Here is a 25,887-nt window from a genome sequence, read left to right on the forward strand (position 1 = left end):
TTAAACGTAGGAGACGACATGTGTCAATGATAATACACGAGATCCCATAGATAATTTTCATTCCCGCAGATGAGTTTAACGTCAAAGCAAAATAGGAATGGAAATAATAACAAAGAAATTGTTGTCGAGGAAAGAAGCTTAGTTTTCGATTGATGGTTGGGTAATAGTTGTAGACCGAGAACTAAACTAAAAATCAGTGTAGAGACAAAATGTGTGATGCAAGTAAATTTTTTAATATAAAGGACAAAGAAGTTTTGTAGTATATAGTCCTATATACAATCGAAGACTATGAAAAACATAAAGTTTCTTCTTCGTTACACGATCAAAAATCTTCTCCTTCTCTCTTTACAATCTTCCACAGTTACTACTATGTCTCTGCTCATCCCTTATCTCTTCCTGTTTGCAAACGGCAAACCTCACCACGGATTCGAGGCGAGGTTTGGCCTTCGCAACTGGAGTTCCAGCCAATATAATGTTCTCACTAACTTTTGTCCCCCCTCGTCTACGCTAAGTGCTGCTCCATCGATCTCAGATCAAGACCCCGCGGACAGGAGACGGGCAAGACTCGAAGGAAGAGAATGATGACTCGGGTCCAATCCATCGTCGACAAGAAATCTTCTAAGTGTTTCTGGTTCGTGGTAATGAGTTTGCTACGATCTTTATTTCCTTGCTGAGATGGGATTCAAACTATATGTTGTTATTGTGGTGTTTCTTGTCGATGATGTCAAGAGAAACTGTTCGAGAATGTCAAGAGAAACTGTTTCGAGCATGCAAAAAAAAAATCGTTAAGTTTCTTGACATTTGAAACAAATAAGGGAAGAAAGCGACGCATTAAATGATCCGTTTTCTTAAACTCCCTCACAGAGCGACACGTGGATCCGAGCCTTCTCATGCATTCTCACCAAAATCGTTTAAAAAACCTTAGAAATGCTTCTCCTTTAATATATAGGGGATTTGTAATATAATACACGACCATTTTGTAAGTCAGTACATGTTCTTCGCAGTAAACACAATGATGCACGATCATACCCTAAAGTAGATGAAAGAACACATTCATTCTCTATCTGCCAAATGATTCAGAGCAGAACCGAACATATATTGTATCATTTTGAATCAAACTAATATCTAGCCATAAAACAGCTATATTTGATAGTCCAAAACAGGTTATACACGACAATTTAGAACACAATACATGTTCTTCACAATAACACATTCATGGCACCATCATTACACCAATGTCTATGAAAGAACATGGGCTTCCCTTTGCGCTTTCAAAGCAGGTCAAAGTGATTCAAAATGGAAGCTAACTTATACTTTATCATTTGGAATCAAACTAATCAATTAAAAATACTATATTATTTTGAATCTAAATGATATGACAAAATATTATTAATTTGACAAGTCATTTAGTTTATTAAGAAATCGTCAGAAATTTTGAAAAAATATAAGTCTAGTATTGATAAATCAATATTTAGCATATATTTCTCTAACCTATTTTAACTGAATATAAATTTGAAAAAATAGAAGTCTGTGTTGATAAATTTAATATTTAGCATATATTTCTCTAACCTATTTTAATTGAATAGTTTTGAAAACAACTTTTTTGATTAGATTTTGAAGCAATATCTTTCCATACGATTTTAAAACATAAAATTTAAGAATACTTGATCTACAAGTTTAGTAATAACTGCAAAAAAGAATATGTTACCTAATTTAACTGGGATAAACATTAATTCTTATAATTCATAAAATCGGTATTTATAATTTCCAATAACATTCTTATTTCTCCAACTAGAAAATCATATCAAATATTTTTACTATTCAACTTTAAAAACGTGATGGGCTTTAATCCATGACACAAAACCAAATTGTTAAAAATATAATAAAGCAAAAGCACTAATTACAAATATGGGTACAAAATTAAAACATCTAAAATATTTTAAATTATCAAATTTAGATCTTTATAAAAAAATATTTTATATTATTGGTTATAATTTTCTCTATGTTGAAAGTTAATATACAGAAAAATATGTGTACGTGGAATTATTGCCCATATAGATTTTCTTCGGTTTTACTATATGTTTGAAACTAAAGATACAAAATTTCATTTTCGAACAAAAAACGCATCTAAAAAAAACACGTTAGCTCGACTCCGTATATACCAATTTTTTTACATAATGTACTTAAAATCATCCCTCACTAATAACGATTCCATACATATGAATATGTTCATACACATCATCTAATAAAACTTTATTTAAGAAAATATTTTTTAACGAAACCAAATCCGCGCTTTCTAAGCCGGGGTCAAATCTAGTTTTAGCTTATATAGATTTACTTTGCCAAACCTATTTACTTTTGGTATAGGCCAATCCGATTTGTTGGTGTCTGCAGTCAGTGCAAACATTTTCATAGTACGATTTTATCATTATTCAATTTAATTTCTAATAAATTTTAAAACTGACCAAAAGTATTATAAATTTATGAAAATATTTTATGAAAACATAGCTAAAATGCGATGTCTAGTTTTTTATTCTTGAACAAAATATGAGTCTCGTTTTCTTATAACTACTAGATCTTGACCCGCCCGACCGGGCGGGTATTTATTTTTTATTTTTATATTTCTTCTAATATTAAACGATTATATTTGTAATATATAAATATAAAATTAGATTGGAACTTAATCTTTTGCAGTTATATAAAATTTACAATAAAATTTTAGTAAAATATTCTGATATAAATTTTAAATTTCTTAATTAAAATAATATAGAGGTGGGTATAATTTTTTCCCAATTCAAAAATCTTAGCATCCCTCAAAAACAAAAAAATAGATTTATAAATACATAAAATATATAACCATATTTGGAACTATAATTCTATTAAAATAAATTTGTTAAAGAAAAATAATATTGCGCTGTTTTTGTTTATTTATAAAGCTTGACCCGTGACTGTATAAATATTTTTTTCACTTTAATTTTCTCTTGTACTAATGGTATACTATATATATTTGTAAATTAAAATTATATTACATAATTGTTAATATAACATTTTTAAACATACTGATTTCATTTATTACTTTAAATAATTATATTTTGTGATTTAATCATCTATTATTCACAGTGTATCATATAAACAAATCTTATATTTATAACTAATTGGACTTATATATGAAGCATTATGCTAATAATATTTGAAAAAATATTTTTATATTTTATTTATATGTTATATAAATTATATTGATGGTGTGATTTTTTATTTTATTATTTATTACTAATAAATATTTAAAATATAAATATGTTCATACGAAATATATTAGGAAATATATTTTGGTTAAAATTTTATTAAGGAAATCTATTATTTAAATTAAGAAAAAAATATTAAATGCTTATATCTATTATTTAAATTAGGAAAAGACAATCATACTTAATATAGCTTCATTTAATATCTTAGTGGCATAACAATGTAAATATAGTGAAAAAACTAATGGTTAATCTAATTTTGTACTTCTGTTTTAATAGAATAGATGCAAATTTTAATAAAATACAGATTCTGTTTTAAAACTAAATTAAGCATTAAAATCACATGCATCTCTATTATTAAAAGAGAAGTACACTTAGGAAATGCCCCTGAGTTTTCAATGTTAATTACACTTCCATGCCACTGAACCTATTAATTAACATTCCTAAAAAAATCTTGTCTTTTCAGATTATTAAATGCATGTTTTTTACACTCTGATTTTTCCTTAAAAATCGGAAACAACATCTTCACATAGAAAGAAGTTATTTATTTTATTTTTAATGACTTAATCAATGATAGAGATAAATCACCAATACCAATAGATAATTATTAATTTTTTTTTCTTTAGCCAAAATAAATTCAATATCAAAACAAAATATAATTGCTGACAATAAGTTCTAACCTATAATCACTCTCAAATATTTAATATACCTATAAACACAGAAAGTTATCATATAATTACGTTAACTTCTAAAATTTGGTGAATAATAAATTATATTTACATTTTTTCCATATCTAAGTAATAAATAAATTGTTGTTTTAAAATGTTATATTAACAATAATGCAATACATATAATTTACAAATATATATATATATATATATTATCAGTAGTACAAAGAAAAAATTTAGTGAAAACAAATATTTATACGGTCACGGGTCAAGTTATAGAAATAAACAACAACAACACAAGATTATATTTTATTCATTTATATTTTTTAAAGAATGTTAAGATTTTGGAATTGGAAAAAATTATGACCAATCTCTATATTATTTTAATTAGAAAATTTAAAATTTATATCAAAATATTTTGTTAAACATTTAATCTTAATTTTTATTATAACTATAAAATTAATTTCCAATCTAAATTTATGTCTAAATATTATAAATATATCATTTAGTATAAATAAAAAAACTAAAAACATAAAATAATACCCGCCCGGTCGGGCGGGTCAAGGTCTAGTTAGCTTATTAAAAGATCACATGCTTGGAAAGCGGGTAGAGTATATGTGTCAATCAATAGAAAGACTAATATTGTACCATGTGACACATATTCTCGGCTTATTGATATTAGGTCTGTAGAATATAAGGTAGAAGCTACCAAGGCATAAGGGAAAATACTAAATGAAAAAAAAAAAAAAGTAATAATGAACCTTTTCCACACAGACTTAGTACTTCAGGGAAGCCTGTTAACTAAATCTGAAGATGTAAGCTAGATGTCATGTAAAGACGCAAGGTCAGACGGCAACAACCAAACTGCTGAGGGGATCTACGTGAAGCTAGTAATGAGTTCAGACTTGAACCATGAGACGTCCACTGGATTGGGTTTTTTTTGGTGTAAGTGGTCCTTATGTCCCTCACCTCCCCAACGTTTTATGCAGAGAAAACATAAGGATAATAAAAGTTTGAACTTAAAACTGGCGTCTTTAGCAAAATACAATGAATATTTTTGTTACATGGATAAGAGCTTGACAAAGGGTTTTGATACACACAGAAACACATATCATTGACAAAAGAAAAAAAACCTTCGCATATGCTTGAACATCATGGAGATCATATCTTCTCTGTTTGATGTACTCTGAAAACTCAGGAGATGGAGCTTTCAAGCTCCTACATCAGTCGCTGATGAACCTGGTTTAAGCCACGTGAAGAAAGTCTTGAAGAAAGCTTGTTTGTCCTGTTAAAAGTGAGAGAGAGACCATCTTTGAGGTATTTGGCAGCTTCAGTAAGAGCAATTAAATTATTAAAGCCAGTGGTTTCAGCTCCTCTGCCAAGAGCTTCTGCCTGGTTAACACATCCTCGCTGTTTGCTATAAACCTAGCTGTTGTACCCGGATTAGTGATTACCAGCGCAGTGCAGGTGGGTTGGAACCACTTGTGGCATTACCCCTGAGACAGAGGGCTGTGTAAACCTTGGGCCATGCTTGATGAGATCATCAAGTATGCTCTGCTGAGCTTTCTTAAGACCTTGCATCAACACCACAAATCGGCAGGAGTTAGTATCCGGCAGTCCAAATATTTATATAGACATATCTACGTGTTAAAGATGGTTCCGTGATCCTATTCATCTAGACCAGTCATGTGAGTATGTAACATGATTTTCAAACAGATAATCTGAGTACTATTATCACCTTGAGTTTAATGATGTGCTGCAACTCCATGGGAGTTCCTTCTGGAAACAGTGCACGCTAACTGCCTAAATCGATTAAGGATAGAATGACCTTAAAGCACTTCTTATTTCATGGCTCACAAATTTATAGGAGCTAGCAGCAGTTGAAGTCTGTAATGATATCACAAACTTCAGATTCAAAAGACTTAATTGGTATCATACTGAAACAAAAATATTTTATGATACCAAATGTTTTATGCTCAGATAACACAAATAACAAAAAGTTTAAAATACAGAGACACCAGCAGATGCACATATACATAAACTGGTGATGATCAGATAGCTAACCAGTCTGGCAAGGGAAGGAATTTCTAGACGAATTGTCTTCATGGCTTACGTATCTACTAACATCTGTGAAACAAAAAGAGAAACAAAAAACAGATAATCATCTTCCAACTCTACTTTTGTAGCTTTGACACCTCAAAGATAGCTACATTTCAAGCTCCCTTTATATAACATTACCTCCAATTGTATTTGTCAGAGAGGCAATCCGAGAAAAACTCCAATTGTATTTGTCAGACCACTAAAATTGATATCCTAATATGCAGAGGGAACCAGCAATGAGATCAAATGTTCCCACCCGACCAGAAGGTACAAAACCTTGAATAACGGTCCCCTGTAGATAAATTTGAGTAACCGAGTTAGGTAAATGCAATCTCAACCTTACGATTCTAAAGCAAGAGGATGTGGAAACTCAATCGATAAATGAAAAACTATTACAATCGAGCAAATGTAAAGCAAGTGGAATGAAAGAAAGATACGTAGACTAACCTCTTCGTCTATAAGAGGTATCTCTTGTCCAATGAGGGTTTTGGTGTTTGGATTGCGAGCTTCCCAGAAGTGAATCAAACGAAACAGCAAACCGGCACTCGTGTGGTCCGAGTGAGACATCCCTGAACAACATAACTTCATCGCGATTCGCAGGGTGAGCGGCAGCAGCGGCAGGGATCATCGGACTGGGAGCTGAATCAGCGGTCTTCTCTTTAGGGTTCTCCACAGCGGCGGAGGAAGCAATCGACTTCCCGTTTGGTTTGTCCAAAGTCGCGGAGGGGAGATCGACAACGCTGTTAGGGTTCACCGGACTTGCGGATGAGACGGCGGTATTCACAGCGGCGGGAGAAGCAAATGGCTTCTCGCTTGGTTTCCCAGTTGCAGAGGCGGTGTCGGTCTTTCTGGTGGACTTGCGAAGGCTAGAGGCTGAAGATTTGCCGGTGGGTTCCATCGGAAAAGTTCTGAAAGATTCTTTTGACTACGAAAGAGGAGAAAGCTAGGTAAAATGAATCAGATGGGAAAAGAGTCCTATAAATAGGAAAACAGAGAAGAAGCTTAAACGAATCCATTGATTAGAGCAATAAATCGAGAAGTTAAAACCGTCAAACGGATTGAGAGAGATGCGTAATGGAAGGGATGGGAGTCAAAAGGTACGAGATAAAGAGGGGAGGATCGGTTACTCGTGAGATTAAGACATTGAAACGGATCGACAGTGAAGAGGAATGGAGGGGTCGACAGTGGAAAGGACAGAGATGAAGAAGATAGGTTACGGCGCTGGAGAAGGGAGAGCATAGTTGGTAGGGCCGTGACATAAAGAAAATAGAACGGACCAGAAAATTAAAAGTCCAACGCGTCAAAGATCATTAACGCAGACGTGGAAAAATTAACAAATCTGATTGGCCGAATAAAAAGTATGACGTGGACACACTCAGAGTGGTTTATTAGCTGCTTTTAGTATAGTTCTGATATTTTAAATGTTTTTACTTCTTTGTATTCATATCATTAATGGAAAATTATGGATATAAAGTATCTAAATTATTTATCTTCAGAAATAAACTTACGTTAGTTTTTACAATTGATAATAATTTACAATTATACAATTAATTTTATATTAATTAATTTTAGTTATTAATAAATCATATAAAATTCTGAAATCATTTATTTCTACTGATACTAACATCGTTTTTTAAAAAAAGAACTGATGTATGTATTAATATCACCTTTTACAATTGATAAACATTAACATTAACTGATGTAAATAATAAAAATATTTGTATCAGTTATTAATAAAATGATGCAAATAATTTGCATCACCACTTTAAGAGTTATTTAATTAAGTGATGCAAATTTTGTTTATATCATTTATAAGTAATGTAAATATAGAAAATAAGTTATGCTAAATAATCTTCTTTTTTTTTGTAGTGTGAGTGTGAAATCAGAAGTATAAAATCCAAGAGACATGCACGATGAAAGAGAAAGAGAGGATGGAAAGGAGGAGAAAAGATAGAAACTTTTGTTTAGCAATCTTTATATCAAACCGTATGAGTTGCTGAAAGGTGTCAAGCCTGCAACATCAGCTGTGTAATGGTTATTATTAGAATATGATGTGCTTTTAACTGTGGAGGCTGCATCAATCATACACATTGACCTGAACTCTGTTAGATTTAAGTTGATATCTCTAGATTTTGTGACCAGAATAGAAGGGACTTGATCTGTATTGGAGTAGCGCACAAGGCCAAGCGTGGGATCACCAGGCCAAGAAGACACTTCTATCTGGTTAGTACAACTTTGTATCAAACCATCAGAACCGATCGTGATACAATCAGAACAGTCCTCTGAAGTCGATCCTGGCATGCACATTCCTATTGCGTAGATACGGTTTGTCTCTTGACCGCTAGAACCGTTGAAGAAATACCCTCTTGAGCCGTGACCTTGGAAGGAAGAGAAAGAGAGGACAAGACGGCTATTTGCGTAGTAAGTACCGTTGGGGCTGAAATAACCAGTGCTATTTGTTCTGGAACAGAATCGATAGCAAAGCTTATAAGGACAAAACAGAGGATTAAAAACATACCCAGCCGCAGCATTTGTTAAGAAGAATTATATTATTTATGTATACTACTCTGGGTCTTTAATGATGTGTACATGAACTATATCTAAGAGAGTTATCTTTATCTCGAGTGTCTAACTCAGCTGCCAGCGCACAAATTAGTGAAATAACCAGTTCATTACGCCATGTTTCTATGTTGAAAAAAAGTTGTTATGGAACTAATTAATATGATATTTATAGTGCCATCAAGAAAGTGTCATTATTGTAGACATCTTTCACAAATCAATAATATTAATTCTTCAACATGTCCAATTGATATGGGGTTATGTCCAACAATTATTTTTTTCCACAATAAAAAAACCATATATTCTATAACGAAATCTAAATAAATATTTTATAACCACCTTTTAAGTCCATAATGGTCGGAACTTATTAAAAAAAACCAAATATTTTATAACTGTTTTCCTTTAATTCATATATTCTAGGATCCATAACTGCAACATTTATGAAAATGTACAAATAAATTATTGATATATGTCGATTTAAATATGTATAATAATTACATCACTTTTTTTTGAAAATATATGCACATTTTGTTACGGAAAATATATGTTATTAATCAACAATAATACATTAATTAATCCAAATTAATAACCACCTTTATTCTTACTATTATGACTACTAATATTTAAAATCTAAGTTTATGCTTTATATTTACTAACCCTGACCTTTTAATAAAATAAATAATTAATATAATATTATTTACCATTGAAAAAGTTAATATAAAATAAAAATAATTAGATTTTTATTTCAATTCATGAAATACAAATTTATTTAACTAATATATCTACGAAATTAGGATTTTGCCGATAAATAATAATTATCATGAAATTAAATAATTAAAAGATAATTAAATTTATCTTAATTTTTCGGGTCAACCATTACAAAATCACGGATAAATAAAAATTTGATGGATTTTTAATCGTATGGGATTTCTAAATAGAAATTTTATAATTATAATTCAAAATCTGAGCTGAATTCAATGTAGATCACTAGATTTACCACTGGTGCCGTAGATTCATATCATATATGAAAATATACTAAAACTATATCATAAATTAAATTTAGCAAAACTTAGATAAATATAATAAATTAATATTTTAATATATAGGTCCAATTTAATCAGATTCGAGGCCTAAACTTATGGGATAGATTCTATATTGGTTTTTCGAGTACGAATATTTAATTTCGTGAATAATTCAAAAATGATAATAAATACCAAATATTCTGATTTTATTTAAACCTGATTATATATTTCATCATCAAAATTATTTTTATTAAAACGTTAAACCTATTATAATATTCACATATATAATGCTTTTTTGTAACATTTAAATGTAAATAAATAGTCAGAAATATAAATTTATATTCAATAAATTTAATTTGTTTCGGCAAATAAATTTTCACTTTGAAAACGTGGATCAAAAATAATATTACTTTGTTATTTAAGAAAAATAAAAATTTATAGCTGTTAGAAATAAAGTACAATTAATATATGAAATGACTATGATAGAAGTGTTTATAGTTATGAAAAATCACAAATTCAATATAACTATCAAAATCTTTTACTGAACTTTTTAAAAAGTAATATTTACACAAATATGATCACAGAAAACACAAATATGATTTACAAAGAATACACAAACATGAAATTAAAATTTCTAAAAAAAAATGTAAAACAAAAATATACCCGCCCTTTGAAGGGCGGGTCAAAATCTAGTGCTAACTTAAAATGCTAACTACAAAATCATACAAAATCATACAAAATAATAATTTAAATTATAAATAAAATATATCCCGCCCGTAGGGCGGATAAACTCTAGTATTATTAAAACTAAACAGCAATGACATACATGTAATATAAGAAGAAAATCAAAGGAGACGTTTGATTCATGATTATATGAATTAATAAACGATCGAAGAGAAAATATAAACCATAAAATAGTTTAATTTTCTAGTTTAAATATATATATATATAATATATATATTTATTTATGGATTATGGCTTGTAAATATAGTAGTAGTAGTAGTAGTAAAAAATAATAAATAGAAGCAATATCAAAACTATACTAAAAGCTCTAATCTTAAATTAGAGCAAGGAGAGTGTCCAACTCAGCAAATTAAATCAACCAATCATGAAAAGATTTTTCGTCCACTTCACTAATGTGCAAAACGTCTCTGCCCTTTCACTTTGGTCGATTCCTTTGTCTTCCTCTTTGTCAATTCCCTTTCTTCAACTCTTTTGCAATCAAACCTCCACTAACCTCATTAATAGCACCGTTTCGCCTTTATTCCTCTGAAATTATATATAATACTCTTCTTCGGATTTTAATCTCAATCAGTGCCGGCCCTGGCATAAAGCTGGGGAAGCAGCTGCTTTAGGCGCCAAATTAGACTAAATATTAAAGGGCGCCAAGTTTTGTAAAATATTCATGTTATCCCAGTGGTTGTGTGTCAATCTGATGAGCGCTAGGTATTGGGTTCGAACCTCGAAGGGCGCCAAAACCATTTTTTGCCTTAGGCAGTTGTTTATGCTGGGCCGGACCTGATCTCAATCAAAACTCTTTGTGCTCTCTACGATGAATCCCAACGGCGAATCCACTGTCTCCGGAGGAAACAAGACGGCAAGGCCGTTATCTCCTCTCCCAATCTGATCGAACCAATCGTGAACACTGGTGTCGCATCCGGTTGATCGATCAGCAAAACGTGTGTCTCCTCCGGCGTATCCGGAGTCTTTTCTGGCGTATCGATCAAAGCTAGGGGCAAAGCCGCTACCTCCTCTACCATGCCGAACAAGCCAAACGTTCGCAGCGCTGTTTCTTCCGGCAAAGTTTATGAATCGATGTTCTTCGAAGACGTCACTCTCGGATCACATGAAGGAGAGGTTAGGTTTCGGCTGATCCATTATCAGAAATTAGATCTTATAAATCATATCAACATGCATTGAAATGTTAGTGTTGTGTCGTTGAAACTTTCCATACAGCATTCGCAGTTAAGAGGCTCCTCTGTTCCATAATGCATTCGAACTTCTCTTACATTAATAATAAACTAGATCATGACCCGCCCGACCGGGCGGATAGATATTTATTTTATAATTTTTCTTTTAATATTAAATGATGTATTCGTAATATTAATCTTTACAATTATAATAAAAATTAAAATTTAAATTTTAATAAAATATTCTGATATAAATTTTTAATTTACTAATTAAAAATAATATAGAGGTGGGTCATAATTTTTTCCAATTCAAAAATCTTATCATCCCTCAAATACAGAGAAAATAAAATTATAAATACATAAAATATATAAGCATATTTGGAACTATAATTTCTATTAAAATAAATTTGTTACAGAAAATAATGTTGCGCTGTTTTTGTTTATTTCTAGAGTTTGACCCGTAACCGTATAAATATTTTCTTTCACTTTAAATTTTTCTCTACACTAATGGTATACTATATATATTTAAATTAAAATGTATTACATAATTATTAACATAACATTTTAAAACATAACGGTTTTATTTATTACTTTAAAATAATTATATTTTCTGATTTAGTCGTCTATTATATAACAGTGTATTATATTAACAAATATTATATTTGTAACTAATTGGACTTATATAGGAAGCATTATGCTAATAATATATGAAAAATATTTTATTTATATGTTATATAAATTGATTATGATGTGTGATTTTTTATTTTATTATTTATTACTAATAAATATTAAAAATATTTAATATGTTAATACAAAATATATTAGGAAATATATTTTGGTTAAGATTTTATTAAGGAAATCTATTATTTAAATTAAGAAAAAACATTAAATGCTTAAATCTTCTCTATTAAAATAGAAGTACAAAAAAATCTACTGTACAAAAGTCATTTTGGACCAATTCATTAATTAGTTAATATGATTTGATTATTTACATTAATCAATTAAATATACATTATTTTCAAAATATCTTAATACTTAATAAGGATATCAAAAAATAAATCAATTTCATATAAAAAATCTGTTGAAAAAAATCTAATAAAATCTTACCAAACATTTTTAAATATCTTTTATGAAATAAATAATACCTAATTTCGTGATTATAAATTATTATAAGTTAATGTTAATTAAATATTAAGATATGCTATACTTATAAATTTTATAATTTTAAAATATATTGTATTAAATTAGAAATTCTATCATGTAATATTTTTACACCTAAAAAACGAGTTGCTAACGTATATTCTCTATCTCACAACAACATAGTGTATTATCTAAAAATAATAATATATTTTTATTTTACTTATTTTGAAACTTCCAACAATATATCATCTAAAAATAATTATCAACAAAATATTAATTATACAACTAACCTGTAATTCATGTGTTATTTAAAAACTATGCTACTTAAAAAAATTGAAAATTAAATATTTTTCAATAGAAAATAATTTTAAAAATAAATTTATTCTTTATTTACAATTATAACAAAATTTGTTGAAAATATGAAAAGTTGCTGAAAATTTTAATATTTATTAAACAAAATAATACATTAATTTAATAACAAGAAGAATTAAAAGTCATATAATCTTCCAAACTCAAAATAGTTACGTAATTTTTCAAATTTATACTGACTAAATATAAATATTAAAAATATATCCTCTAAATCATTATGATAAATTCAAATTTTTTACAAAATATAAAATAATAGGTCCTAAACTATTATTTTTAAATGAAACACGGAAAACGAGAAATTTTGTAAAAATTAAAATAATATATTATTTAAAATCTTAATTTGATAAAAAATAAAAAATAATACTAACTTAATACTGTAACATCAAAAATATCATATATCAATAAAGTTCTAAAATAATATAATAGATATTGTAATGCATAATTTTTTAAAAATATTAGGACTGAACTAATTAAACAGAATAATGTGTTTACATATAAAATTAGGCACTATAATAACATTATAAATGCTAAAGTATATTTTTAAAATAAAATATGAAAACATAAATTATTCAAAAAATATCATTTCTATAGTATAACTAAATAAATTTTAAAATTATATTGTATGCAAAATGTAGAATTTTATTAAAAATATATATTGTACGTGATTTTCTATTTAATAATTTCAAATTATGAATTTATTATACCGAACTTTAAAATATATTAGGTGTAATAGTAAAAAACCAATTTTAATACGTACGACAAATCATTATATATTAATTATGTCAAATAAGAAACTTAAAACAATAAAGCTATATAACTATGCAATATATAATAACATTAAAATGTAAATTATATATTTAAATATTTAGTTATATATTTTATAAAATGAAAAATATACCTGCATGGACATGCAGGTCAAAACTCTAGTCTGTTATTTAAATTAGGAAAAGACAATCATACTTAAATATAACTTCATTTAATACCTCAATGGCATGACAATGTAAATATAGTGAAACATTAAGGGTTAATCTAATTGTGTACTTCTGTTTTAATAGAATAGATTTGAAATCTACACTTACGTTCACTACTGTTCTGTTTAACCAGTAAAATTCACAAAACAAATTAAAGACACTATTATATAAAGCCGCATTTATGTGAACTCTGTAAAGACAATAATATTATAAGATTCATTTTCTGCTTAACAATGGAGGCAGAACTCGAAGTGAGTAGGGCAGAGTACTATTATTATCAGTAGTACTTCTTTATATCTCGGCATTCCTCTTCTTGCAAGCATTGGTTCAGATTCCAAAAGGTTAAATCTTTATACTTTTTCTTTTCTTTTATATTCTATTCTTTCTTTGATCAACACTGCATGAATGAATCATATAATAATAATCAGTTTTGATTCAGACATGTTATTCTTTGATTGTACTCACAGTTTTGGTAACTTTTTTAAAAATGATAATATTTACTGTTGTGTAGAAAACAGAGAGAAGAAGAGCACTGTGAAGTATTATCAATGGAGAAAGAGATTTACAGAAGACATCATTCAAGAGAAGGGATATAATGTGTTTGGATGTTTATGAACAGCATGTTTGATTTTAGACATGGTGGATCTATCCATAAGCTTTTAATGGATAAGAAATGTGGAAGCAAAAGAATCGTAGGTTTCAGTTTCTTTTTATCTTTTGGGACATCATTAGGAAAATGTGTCTGAAACCAAAAAAAAATGGATTCTCATTTTGTTGGTTAATGTAATAATGCAGGTGTTGAGACTATGGTGGAGAAGCAGCTTACCTGTGACTGCTACTTTGAGGTACTGGATTTGAGAATCAAATTTGTTTTTTATTGTGTAAAATTGCTGTGAGGAGTTAGTAACTGATTTAGATTGTTTGTGGTTTGTTGTCTCAGGAGAGTGAAGCTGAAATGCAGTGTGTCAAAAACCTCACTGAAGAGGAGGAGACTCAGCAAAAGTGTGATACTGAATGCAGAGGAAAGACAAAGGAGAAGAAGAGAAGCAGAACATGCAGCAAAACCAACAGTGAGGATGTTAATGATCATGCAGACAAGAAACCAGAGGATCATCAGAGGGATGCTGACTCAGTAGATGATGATTCAGAAGAGAAGTTCAGTGAGTTGATAAAGCGGTTGATAGCTCAGACTCTGAAGGACAGTGGCGAGGTTGAGAACTGCAAGAGCCTTGTGGATGCATCTCAGTTCTTGGATTCTAAACAAGGATCATCCCGGGACATTGGTACTTCACCAGTTTCAGGAGATTCTCAGAGAATCAAAGAAACACAAACAATTGTAAACTTGAAGCCTGGATCAAATGGACTGGTTCCTGGTTCATCACCTGGAACACAAACTACATGCAACAATGCGAAAAGTGGGAAATCCGGTTCTCGCTTCATTCTCAGTAGAATCAGAAGAAGACTAAAATCTTCTGCTAAGAAGAATCCATGTAATGCTGATGCATTGTCATCTTAACAAACCTAAGATAAAATCATAAATGGACATCACAGGTACTAATTGGTGCATGCATAACGACGAGAGAAAAACTACAAAACCATATTGTAAATAAATATTTATGTGTATGTATCCATATACACGTATCGAAACTGGCAAAGGGATCAGAGTGGGTGTGGTCCAAACAAGGATCAACATCGTTGTTGTAATTATCCTTTTTTTGCTGCTACAATGTTGTTGTTGTAATTATCATAATGATAGTGACATACACATGTCCAAAATATTTATAAATGAAATTTGACAATCGTGAGAGTCCGTTTGGCACTATTCCTTATATTTTCCAACATTTATCAAATATTTTATTAGGCATGCATATACTAACTTACTTTACTTATATAAAAAAAACAAATGATAACACGGTAAAAATACTAGCGAAAAGCATTGAATATTGCAATAATCTAATTCTCCTTGTTATGTTTTAAATACTAGCGAAAAGCATTGAATATAGCAATAATCTAATTCTCCTTGTTATGTTTTAAAGCTTCTAACACTCCCCAATCCACTTTAGTGCCTCCCTTTCAATAGGCCTCCAGAATTCAATCTCAGCTTTGAGTTCCCTCATCATGAACTTGTCCTCATCACTAGGCACAATCCCAAGACTTACATGAATGCGTGCAAGCTTCACTCTTGCTTCCTTCATTTGTTGGAGTAATCCCAACACTTGCTGAGCTGCAAGGTATAGTTCGGAAGAGACTCGACACCAGTGTTCCGGTTCATCCTCTTGCGATGGAAGGCGGATGAATAACGCATCAAACCTCGGCATCAGATTCTTAGAAACTGTCACAACCCAACCAAGCACCTGAGGGCTAGTGCATCTCGCTATTTCCGCCCATCTAGCAACGGTGATCATCCGGCGCATCTGTCATAGTAATTAAAATAATCAGAACAATTAAAGGGACAATAACGTGCATACATAATCTGCTAAGGATAGAAGTTCCACAAAAGGGCACATCACGTCGAAAGTTTTAGGACAGCGTATCTTGAATATTTTTGGTTGTATTAGTGGATTGCGGTCTAGAGACTTGGGGAAACCATTAGAGATTGTAACTTATGGTTAGGGGTGGGCATTTCGGTTTAGTTTCGGGTTCGGTTTGGGTTTGGTTTGGTTTGGGTAATTTGGGTTTTATAAAACTTAAACCAATTAAAACCAAAGTAGCTTTGGTTTGGGTTCGGTTTGGGTTTAATTCGGTTTGGTTCAGTTCGGTTTGGTTTAGATTTAGTTCGGTTTACATTATTATGGTTTAGTTTGGTTCGGTGTAGTTTGAGTTGGTTATAAAATATGAAGGCATCAGTTTTATACTTTTATTAAAAAATAATCAACTCATAAATAATAGAGTGAAAACATAAAAACTTATGCTACATGATTTTGTATATAATAGTATTATTTGAATCGTATTTATAATTTTTTTTTTAAGATATGGAAGTTATGAAAAAATGAAAAACAAAACTTTAACTAAAATTTACAATATGTTAATACACATATATATATATCATATATATTTTTACTATATATATATTGGATTATCGGTTTGGTTCGGTTTGGTTCGGTTTAAACCCAAACCAAACCAAACCGTTCGGGTTGAGTAAAACATGAACCAATTGGGTTACATAAAAGCACGGTTTGGTTTGGTTCGGTTTAACTTCGGTTTGGTTGGTTCGGTTCGGTTCGGTTTGGGTTTTTTGCCCACCCCTACTTATGGTGATTTGTTTAGTTTAATAAAAAAAGATGCATTGAGACTACTATTTTTATTACAGAATATTTGGCCTATATCTTTCATAATACGATAAAATTTAGCCTAGTTTAATAATTCTCCCAAAACTAAATCAGGAAAGCAAAGGAAAGAGAAAATTTTAAAAAATTATTTTACCAGGCTAATTAGCTGGTTCAGCGATGAGCACGAGAAGAAAGGAAGAGCATAGTAAGCTACACGGTTGGTCCCATCATCAAAATCCTTCTGGTACTTGTCTAGTTTTGACAGTTTCTGTAAAGGATAAAAAGAAATTTGATTAACATCATCATTAGCTTTTGAAAATATAATACAAAAATTAATGCAAATATACCGTATCCAGAAGAAATGAGAGATACTCGAACTTTCTATTACGTATCAACTGATACGGCTCTGAATGATTCACATCATTGGCTTTCATCCAACTCAATCGTTCGGAACACAATGCCGGAACGTGAGTTGGATGAGCTGAAGCCGGTATGTCAGAATCCTACAGTTTTCAGTATATAGATTAGAAAATGAAAAGTAATCAAAATGTATTAAAATTGTCTAAATTACCTCTTTTCCAATGGCATCAGTGACTTCAGGACCAGATATGTACCTAGGCTTGAGCGAATAGAACTTTGGGTAGTTGACATCCATGGTGCTTGAAATAAAAAGTTAAAAAAACAGGTTCAGATTATATTTTCTGAAGTTAAACAAGTCAAAAGCTTTCATCTTGAAAGCAAAAAAACGAACACCCACGCAAAAAAAAAGAGAAAAAAAACTACACCGAAAGAAAAAATCCAGGGACATTTGACCGTTGAAATTTTGGAAATTTGCAAGTTTTAAAAACTGACCAGCTCGGATTTAACATATGAAGATGAACAAAAGTTGCAAACTTTGCAAGTTTTAAAAACTGACCAACTCGGATTTAACATATAAAGATGAACAAAAGTTGCAAACTTTGCAAGTTTTAAGAACTGACCAACTCGGATACGGAGAAGAGAAACGACACCTCCGGTCACCAAAGATCTACCAATCCGTTGTTATGCTCAGAATCCGAAAGAAGAGGAGGGGTGGGAGGCAGTCTCACAGTCTGACGTTGAATGCCGGTGACCAGAGAAGCCTTAGAAATCGTGACTTTTGAGAGAGAAAAGTATGAGCGCGTGGTGTGCACTGCCTCACAAAGGCTTTTTGTTTTAATTACTTCCCTTTATGAACAGCTTTAATTAAGCCATGGTATTTTTATGTAACATGCTACTAGGAAAAATGGAGTATAAGTTAACAAACGGTATACCGTATATCACCATATCAAGTTTGATTAATTACAGATATGAATTAGGTATATCACCATAGCATGTTACAAAAAGGAGTATAAATTAACAAACGGTATATCACCATCTCAAGTTTGATTAATTACCGATTAGTATCACTTTATTTTGAAATTCAAACTTGGTTAGATCAAACGTGAACCAAGTCTTTTTTTTTTTTTTGATCGAAACGTGAACCAAGTCTAGGAATCGTTTTGTACCTAATTTTCTCAAATATAGTTAAAACAAATATGAAATGCTTACGTGTACTACGTAACTTTTGTGGGTATGCGACTAACGGGTCTATCGTTGATTTGACCAGCCACTGTTAAGCATCGGAACTGTAACCGATATGATGATGGTCGATGGGGGGGGGGGGGGAGTTTTGTTGAAGACTTGGTCAGATCAAACATTGATTGATGGTAACGGGTTATATTGAACCACTGGTTATCCTCAATGTGGAATGTTAAAAGGAACTGTTTTCAATGTTCTTCATTGGCTTCGTTGGCAGGAGCTGGTAAGAAGAAGATATTTGACCACATATACCTTCTTGGAGCAACTATGACAGAAATAAAGCATTGGGCCTACTCAAAAATCACGGTGTTCAGCAGACTTTAACTGATAGGGATTAACAAAGAGCTCTCTTATGTTTGTTAACACTGTCTCCGATGATCAATCCAAACTCGGGACTAAGTATTCTGTTCCGCAGATTGCATTCTTTAACGGCATTGTAAGTTGCATTTGTACGACTTTATTTCATTAGAAATTTGAGTCTCCTGCATGTCTTTATCTTTTCTTGCTCTATGCCCACTGAGATGATTATGGGTTGTATTGAGTGAATAGCTGTGCTATTTGTTACTTGACATTGATGACTTTAAATTATGGCAGATAGAAGCAATTGCACAGGATGAAGCTGCCCAAGGTTGCATATCAGGTCTATCAGAGTCCCTGACTTCTATTGATGGTTAATATTCACTTGTCAATCAACTGATCATGGTGACTTCTAAAACTGTTACTATTTTACAGAGTCACTTGAAAGTACTCTCTTTGAGATTTTTGAAACGATAATTAACTTTGTTGCGTATATGCTTGTTGATCAAATACCCATCCATTCAATTTTTGTTGGTTGCTACAAAGTGTTTCATCCCCGTGTAGGACTGTTTGTTGGATCATACGAATATCAATTTTGAAAATTTCTCAGCATTACGGTTGACAGATCTTGTGTTGATATTTCAGTTACCAAGTGAAGCCAGCAGCAGTCAACAGCAAGTCCCTCCTGCATTCAAGAACTTTTCATTGTCGCAAAAGGAAAAAACTCTCAATGCACTTGTGAAGGACAAATGGCTGTGGTGCACAAGAGACTGTAACATTGGACTTGGTATAAGATCTCTTATTGACCTGCGCAGTTGGTTCAGGAACAATGATGTTAGATCTTGTGAGGTTTGCAATGAAGCTGGAGTAAAGGTCTGCTTTCTAAAGAAATCTGATAAGATTCACATATAAAATAGATTCTCACATTGTGATATGATATATTAGCTGCTGATTTGCTATCTGATGCTTTGTATTCAGGCGGATTTGTGTCCAAATGAAGGTTGTACGGTCCGGATACGCAAGTACTGCCTCAAAAGCTTGTTGTCTCAAAGGGTACACACACAGATCTTTGAAATGTATCTGAGTTTGACATCAATACTAGTATAGTATGTAACATTCTGATCATATTAAATTTGTAGGATGATAAAGTTTGTTCTGGATGCGGGAAGCCATGGCCTTTGGGTAGAGAGTTACAAGAGAAGAAGCTGTTGAAGCAGCAGTGAATGATGGTGAGGAGGAAACAGATACTGAAGCCACAGTTCTGAGATCCAAGAAAAGGAAAAATAGGAGCCAAAGAGACTCGGCTGAAAACGTCTGCCAAAGTCCTGCCAGTTTTAATTAATAATATATATATATATATATATATATATATATATATATTGAAGCCTGCTTTCCTACATATGTAATGTAAGTGTCCCATTTAATAGGTTCGTTTATTCAAGAAAATGATTATTTTCTCTGTAATGGTTGTAATAATCTGTGTGGGGTTTGTGTATACAGAGAGAGATTGTATGATATACTAATATATTATTCAGTTGTATTGGCAGTTATGATCCGTGGTGACAATCTTTGAGTTTATAACCAATATCAAGTTTATAACCTTCTGAGTAGGTTTTCACCTAAGACATGTAGTTATATTATAACTTAGTGTGTTGTTGACATGTGATTTCGGGCCTTTTTCTTGGTTAAGAATTTGGTTTGACATGTGATTTACTTGTACCGGTTTGGTAAGGTATTATCCAATATACTTGATATTGACTTCCACATTAGCTACCCTATTTGTTTTTAACTTTTCTTGCAATAAATTTGGGCCACTGACCTACATACAATGCATGAATCGCTTTAGAGATCATAGCTATAAAGGGTGCTTTAAATTGATAACTTTGCAACAACTCGGGGGTAGACAGCTTTGTTCTTTTCGATAACTTTTTCTTTTTGTTGAACTATGGCTATGACTGCATAGCATCATTGGCCAGAATATTGTGGAGTAAAAGAAAATTCTAACTGACTTATTCTGTTTTTGTCCCATCAAGTGAAAAACACTTTTCACCCATTTACTTTAAAAATATGCTAAAAGTAGAGCAAAATGTTACTCTACTTCTGTCAAAAGCAAAACTTTACCCTTGTTTCCACTTTTCTCTTTCCACAGTTTTGAACTTTCTTTTTTCCACTCATTTATATATAATGCCTTTTGTCTGTTAGTATCTTGGACTATTGTCTCGATCGGATTTTGTTTTGAGCGACTCGAAAATGGAACAAGAGAAACTCGATTGATCATTTATTAATTTGTTTTCTTTTACTTTCTTTCCCGACCTTAGAGATCGTGCACACGTATATAGTATTATCCAACCACCAGCTTTTCTAAAGATAATTATCAGTTTAACTATTTTGGCGCTTAGATTATACTATACTCCTCTAGTCACACAAATATGAGACAATATATGCTCACTAATTTGTAAAACCTAAAACCGGAAGGAAAATAAAGAAATCTGAAAAATCTCACAATTACTTCGAAATACTTTTATTAAAAATTTAATCGTTTAGGCGTCTAAATACATATGACCGGACATGTTTATCACCACAGAAGTTGAAGGAGATGCTTACCACAACTAAATGGGTACCTCAACTATCTTTTCTTTTTTGGTAAAAACCTCAACTATCTTTTTTACACATAAAAGAGAGATAATACTAGCTATGAACCTACTTAAACATGAAATTAGCAAATTAGGTAGATGTGGAGCTAACTTTATAAGTAACTGAGAGAAACATAAAAAGAAAGAACATATTTTTTGAGTTAACCGTTGAGTCCGGCGACCAAAATCAACTGAGTATTCCGTGGGTTTCAAAAATACAATTTTAAATTATCTGGTGGCCAACAGATATCGAATTGCAGATTTCCATATTGGTTTATCCTTCAAGTGTCACTAATCTAAATCCCGCTGGTCAAGAAAGAACATTAGGCTTTGATTGAACAAATCAACCCCACATTCACAACAAGTATAAAAAAATACTATTTCATTTGACCTATATCTCTCTCTCTCTATCTTATACTATAAAACAGACTTCTCTGGATGCTCAATGTGGCCACGTCGCCTTTCTTAGATGGGGCATTTTGCGACACGTGTCGCGACGTGATTGCTCTATTTCTTTTTTTTTGTTTTAAACGCGCGTTGGATTGCAGATTCGGAAGAGAGCCCAAACCCATCGCTAAAAAATCTTCTCAATCCCCCTACGTCACTTCATCTTCCCCCACACTTCAATCGGCGACGTAAAGCTCTTCTATCAATAAATCACATCTTAATTCCGAGTTTTAGAGATTGATCCAATCCGGCGAATTGCAGCAATAAAAGTACCTCTTTATCTTCCATAGTAACCGATTGAAGGCTTCCCTATAAATATCGGTCTCCTCCTTCTACGATGAGCGCACCACACACGATATCAAACAGGATTCTTATTTGCAGCAATCAATTTCCAAATCTTCATACACTCTACTTGCTGATTTCAGAGCCGGTCGATGCTCTAATACCGCGGAGGTGCGTTTGCTGCATTTTTTGGAGGCCAGAAATATCACCAAGGGAGACCTCATCAGCGTTGACATGTTCATCATCGATGAGAAGGTAAGTACTTTCGTTTCTGTAATTTTGTATTTGCTCAAACTCTCTGGATTTCATAATCTATGGTATCCGTATTTTAGTTAGCGGTGACATAGAAGTGCATTGAACTATTTTGGAGTTGCTCAATAAGCTTGATGGATTCAGTAGCGATGAGCGTATTAAGGTAAATGTATTTATTTGTTGTAGGAAATCGTCCCACAAAGAAGAAGTAACAGTCGAACGTCTCAATTTTTTTCAGGACCCTACAAGGCGACACTCATGCGTTCTGGTGGACTAGACATGAAGATTGAGTTTCCACATCCACCAGAAGAAGCAATAGCCATAATCTTGCAGGTTTGTCTTTCAAAATTTTCTGAATATGACCCGTGATAGCTTAAAAAATCTAACGTAGTACCAAAAAGGCTATTGCTTCTTCTGTTTTTAAACTCAAGTTCAAATAAAATTCATCTCTAATACTATGTCCAGACTTTCTTAAACCCATATCTATTGATTGAAATATATGCTGAGTTCCTAAAGCTTATTATCTTCAGTTCCTAAGTTTCTCTCTCTTAAGTTGAAATATATGCTGAGTTCTTCGTTGACATGGGTGTTGTTTGCAGATTGTGAATTCACATCTGCCGTCTTACATCGTTGCGATTCCGGTCTGCGGTACAGTTAGCTTGAACAGTTATCATAGTGAACTCAGGAAGATACTCTTGATAAAGATTGTGGTTCTTCTTCTATAGTTCTGTGCTTGTGGTTCTTCTTCTATAGTTCTGTGTTTAAGGTTATAGTTTCTTCTTCTTTTGCAAACTTGGGATCTATGATGTCATGTTAGTACCTAAGATAGCTGTTTGTTTTCGTTTTTAGTCCTTTAGTCACTGTTGGGTTTGCCTTTGAGTTTAACTTCTATTATTAGATAAGAGTTTGTCAAATGCAGCTGGGGATTACAGTTTATGTATTGAATATTACAAAAGTATATGATGATTTTGAGGGATTATTCTTGCAGGAAATAATCAATATTCCTGCTAAACTTTGTGGTCTTAAATGTCTTATTTATGAGATAAGTGACTCATTTTTCCTGGTTCTTTTTCTGACTTGGTTGCTTCACGTATAAGCTTGGCTACTGACAAGCTTCTTCTGGTACAATCTCTGATGAGAAGTGGCCATGTTGTTGCAGCCACCGAAGATGGGACAAATGATGCTCTTGCGTTTCATGAGGTATAAAATTTTTGAACTGTGCATCTATTGAAAGTTTCTCATTACCAAATGTCTTTCTAATTGTTTTCAGACTTCTTGAGTGGATTTGCAACCGTATCTTCCAATGGGAAAGCTGCAACAGAAGTGGCAAAAGAGAGTTTATCAACATGATGATTTCTTTCGTTTTAGGCTATCAAACGTATCGTTCTTTGCGAGTAAAATGAAGAAGATACTTATACTTGGTGGAGCTTTCTTTGCGTTACGGAATGTCAATCCCACAGATGGAATGTCCAACACCTCTAAACGTCCTCTTGAATCTTCACAAATGAGTAAGAAATACAGGTTTCATGTTTTGTGGGTTTTCTCCTATGTATACAGATATATTGTGACCTGGACGTAGCTGCTGTTTTGTTGACATCTAAAGCTGATATCACTAACCAATTAAAACTAACAGGTGAAGAGAACTTCCTCATTCTGTATCTTCTATAGACATTTTTCAATGTCACATTGTAAATTTGTAATCCACTGAAAGCAAGTCTCTTACACTGTTCAGACTTAGACAGCTTAGTGCTGCGTGACTCCAAGGGAAACACACGAGATTGTCAAGTGAGATAATTTTTTTACAGAGACTGGCACGTCAACTCTGATGATGTTTATGGTAAAGCAAGAAACAGTGAGCTATACATGGTTATGAAGTTTCAAGTTTTGATTCATTTTTTTTTGTTGCTGGTTACCGAAGTGAATTCGTAAATAAGCAAATATGTTTGGTGGGCTTTGATCGATTTCAGAGTATAGGCGATGAAGCTGTGTTTTACGTTTGTTTGTTAGAGAAATGAGATCTACTGGTTTGGAGTCGGGTATTTATGAGAAGGATGCACGTGGTTTGCGTCTGCTGTAGGTTATTTTTTGTGTAAATAATTTGTACGAAATATTTATTAGAGATCTAACATTTTTCAAATGATTTTGCCTAAATTGTGAAATAATCTAATATCTTAAATATGGGTTTTTGATCATGACTCGGTTTGAGAAAATAGTATATGTCGATTTGTCGTATACGTATGGTAAATATATACTTACAGGGTCTTTCGGTTTGTAAAGAAAAAAATGTGTATTTTTTCTTAAGTGTACTTCTATGTCCATCTAATAATTCAGGATCCAAAACAACTAGCATCCACTCAATGTTTTAAAAACTTACTTATATTTGGAAAAGTCGCATACACATTACTAATCTCAGCATTACTAATAATTCATTTCCGCTACACTAATCAATGGCTTCGTATAAATATAAGATGTCATGTATGTAGGGAAAGTCATCTATAATTTAAAATTATTATAATTATGTTCCAATTTTCAGTTTCGTTTACATAATGCTTTCGATTTTCATATTAATTTTCAAACAAAATATATAAATGTTTTTTCCTTCTTGAACATCAACTTTAATTTATGTTTAAATTTAACTAAATTGGCTTTATTATGACTAATAATTTTTTTATTCTATATTTATTGAAGCAATCAGACACAACCACTTATGATATTTCAATTTAAACTAAGCAACTTCAAAACAAAATAATATCATACTGTAGCTAACCACTAACAAGGGGATAGAAAAAAATATCATTCTTTTTAACATATTTTTATTTTCATATTTTAAACATATTTCTTTTACTAAAATCATTAAATAAATTATAAGTTTATTTAAAAATGAAACATACGAACCCGGCGCGTAGCGCCAGAATACCACTAGTATATATATATATAGGGAAAATCGCATTTTAAAACCTCAGAATGTTACTTTCTAGCACTTTAAACAATGAAGTTTTTTCACTAGCACTTTAAACCTTGAAAGTGACATTTTTAGCATAACAAACCTCCAAACCAAATAGGTGACCGGTACTGTTCATCTTGTGATGAGGTGTCAGTTTTTTTTGTTTTTTAATAATAAAAATAAATA

At 31.6% G+C, this 25,887-nt stretch overlaps 4 protein-coding genes and 1 long non-coding RNA gene across 11 annotated transcripts; 3 read left to right on the forward strand and 2 right to left on the reverse strand.

Moving 5' to 3' along the window:
* Nucleotides 1–4,908: 4,908 nt before the first annotated feature.
* On the reverse strand, nt 4,909–7,274 carry LOC108832798 (uncharacterized). Its single transcript, XR_001946569.2, has 5 exons — nt 6,455–7,274; nt 6,146–6,299; nt 5,972–6,034; nt 5,646–5,794; nt 4,909–5,481 (listed from the first exon to the last, which is right to left on the reverse strand). It is a non-coding gene; the product is annotated as an uncharacterized LOC108832798 (long non-coding RNA).
* A 6,878-nt stretch (nt 7,275–14,152) lies between these two features.
* Nucleotides 14,153–15,670, forward strand: LOC108834307 (uncharacterized). 3 transcript variants are annotated; one of them, XM_056994554.1, is made up of 3 exons: nt 14,153–14,670; nt 14,774–14,823; nt 14,919–15,670. In XM_056994554.1, exons 1-3 carry the CDS (start codon nt 14,652–14,654, stop codon nt 15,492–15,494), a joined length of 645 nt encoding a protein of 214 aa, XP_056850534.1. In that variant the 5' UTR covers nt 14,153–14,651; the 3' UTR covers nt 15,495–15,670. The 3 variants fall into 3 exon arrangements, with proteins under 3 accessions (XP_056850534.1, XP_056850536.1, XP_056850539.1); XM_056994556.1 differs by having other exon boundaries at nt 14,940–15,670; XM_056994559.1 differs by having other exon boundaries at nt 14,633–14,670; nt 14,929–15,670.
* Nucleotides 15,671–15,846: 176 nt separating this feature from the next.
* On the reverse strand, nt 15,847–18,463 carry LOC130508770 (uncharacterized). Its single transcript, XM_057004437.1, has 5 exons — nt 18,228–18,463; nt 17,819–17,906; nt 17,595–17,750; nt 17,402–17,515; nt 15,847–16,392 (listed from the first exon to the last, which is right to left on the reverse strand). The coding sequence occupies exons 2-5, from the start codon at nt 17,900–17,902 to the stop codon at nt 16,018–16,020; spliced, it is 729 nt and encodes a 242-aa protein (XP_056860417.1). The 5' UTR covers nt 17,903–17,906; nt 18,228–18,463; the 3' UTR covers nt 15,847–16,017.
* A 552-nt stretch (nt 18,464–19,015) lies between these two features.
* Nucleotides 19,016–20,485, forward strand: LOC130508670 (uncharacterized). The gene is given in 7 exon segments (XM_057004286.1): nt 19,016–19,069; nt 19,178–19,282; nt 19,441–19,486; nt 19,754–20,016; nt 20,122–20,196; nt 20,283–20,327; nt 20,330–20,485. Coding segments are annotated over 7 exon segments (744 nt in total).
* A 1,830-nt stretch (nt 20,486–22,315) lies between these two features.
* On the forward strand, nt 22,316–24,894 carry LOC108836382 (uncharacterized). Of its 5 annotated transcripts, none has more exons than XR_001947125.2 (7): nt 22,319–22,760; nt 22,838–22,920; nt 22,996–23,090; nt 23,357–23,957; nt 24,028–24,390; nt 24,490–24,594; nt 24,676–24,894. XR_001947125.2 is itself a non-coding variant. In XM_057002930.1 (5 exons), exons 1-4 carry the CDS (start codon nt 22,561–22,563, stop codon nt 23,480–23,482), a joined length of 426 nt encoding a protein of 141 aa, XP_056858910.1. In that variant the 5' UTR covers nt 22,316–22,560; the 3' UTR covers nt 23,483–23,957; nt 24,028–24,894. The 5 variants fall into 5 exon arrangements, 1 of the variants encoding a protein (XP_056858910.1); XR_001947127.2 differs by having other exon boundaries at nt 24,725–24,894; XR_001947123.2 differs by having other exon boundaries at nt 22,320–22,760; nt 23,357–23,523; nt 23,746–23,957; nt 24,490–24,894.
* Nucleotides 24,895–25,887: the final 993 nt, after the last annotated feature.

This window comes from Raphanus sativus, chromosome 2 (genome assembly GCF_000801105.2).
Source record: "Raphanus sativus cultivar WK10039 chromosome 2, ASM80110v3, whole genome shotgun sequence".
NCBI classification, from domain to species: domain Eukaryota; kingdom Viridiplantae; phylum Streptophyta; class Magnoliopsida; order Brassicales; family Brassicaceae; genus Raphanus; species Raphanus sativus.

Bases quoted from the DNA above. Each gene is read 5' to 3' on its own strand.
- LOC108834307 (XM_056994554.1), top strand. The intron at 14,824-14,918 runs GTACTGGATTTG...TTGTTGTCTCAG, and splicing joins CCTGTGACTGCTACTTTGAG to GAGAGTGAAGCTGAAATGCA.
- LOC130508770 (XM_057004437.1), bottom strand. From the start codon at position 17,902: ATGGATGTCAACTACCCAAAGTTCTATTCGCTCAAGCCTAGGTACATA. The intron at 17,516-17,594 runs GTATATTTGCAT...TATCCTTTACAG, and splicing joins TCTCATTTCTTCTGGATACG to AAACTGTCAAAACTAGACAA. The intron at 16,393-17,401 runs GTAAAATAATTT...TTACTATGACAG, and splicing joins TGAACCAGCTAATTAGCCTG to ATGCGCCGGATGATCACCGT.
- LOC108836382 (XM_057002930.1), top strand. From the start codon at position 22,561: ATGAGCGCACCACACACGATATCAAACAGGATTCTTATTTGCAGCAAT. The intron at 23,091-23,356 runs GTTTGTCTTTCA...TGTTGTTTGCAG, and splicing joins CAATAGCCATAATCTTGCAG to ATTGTGAATTCACATCTGCC.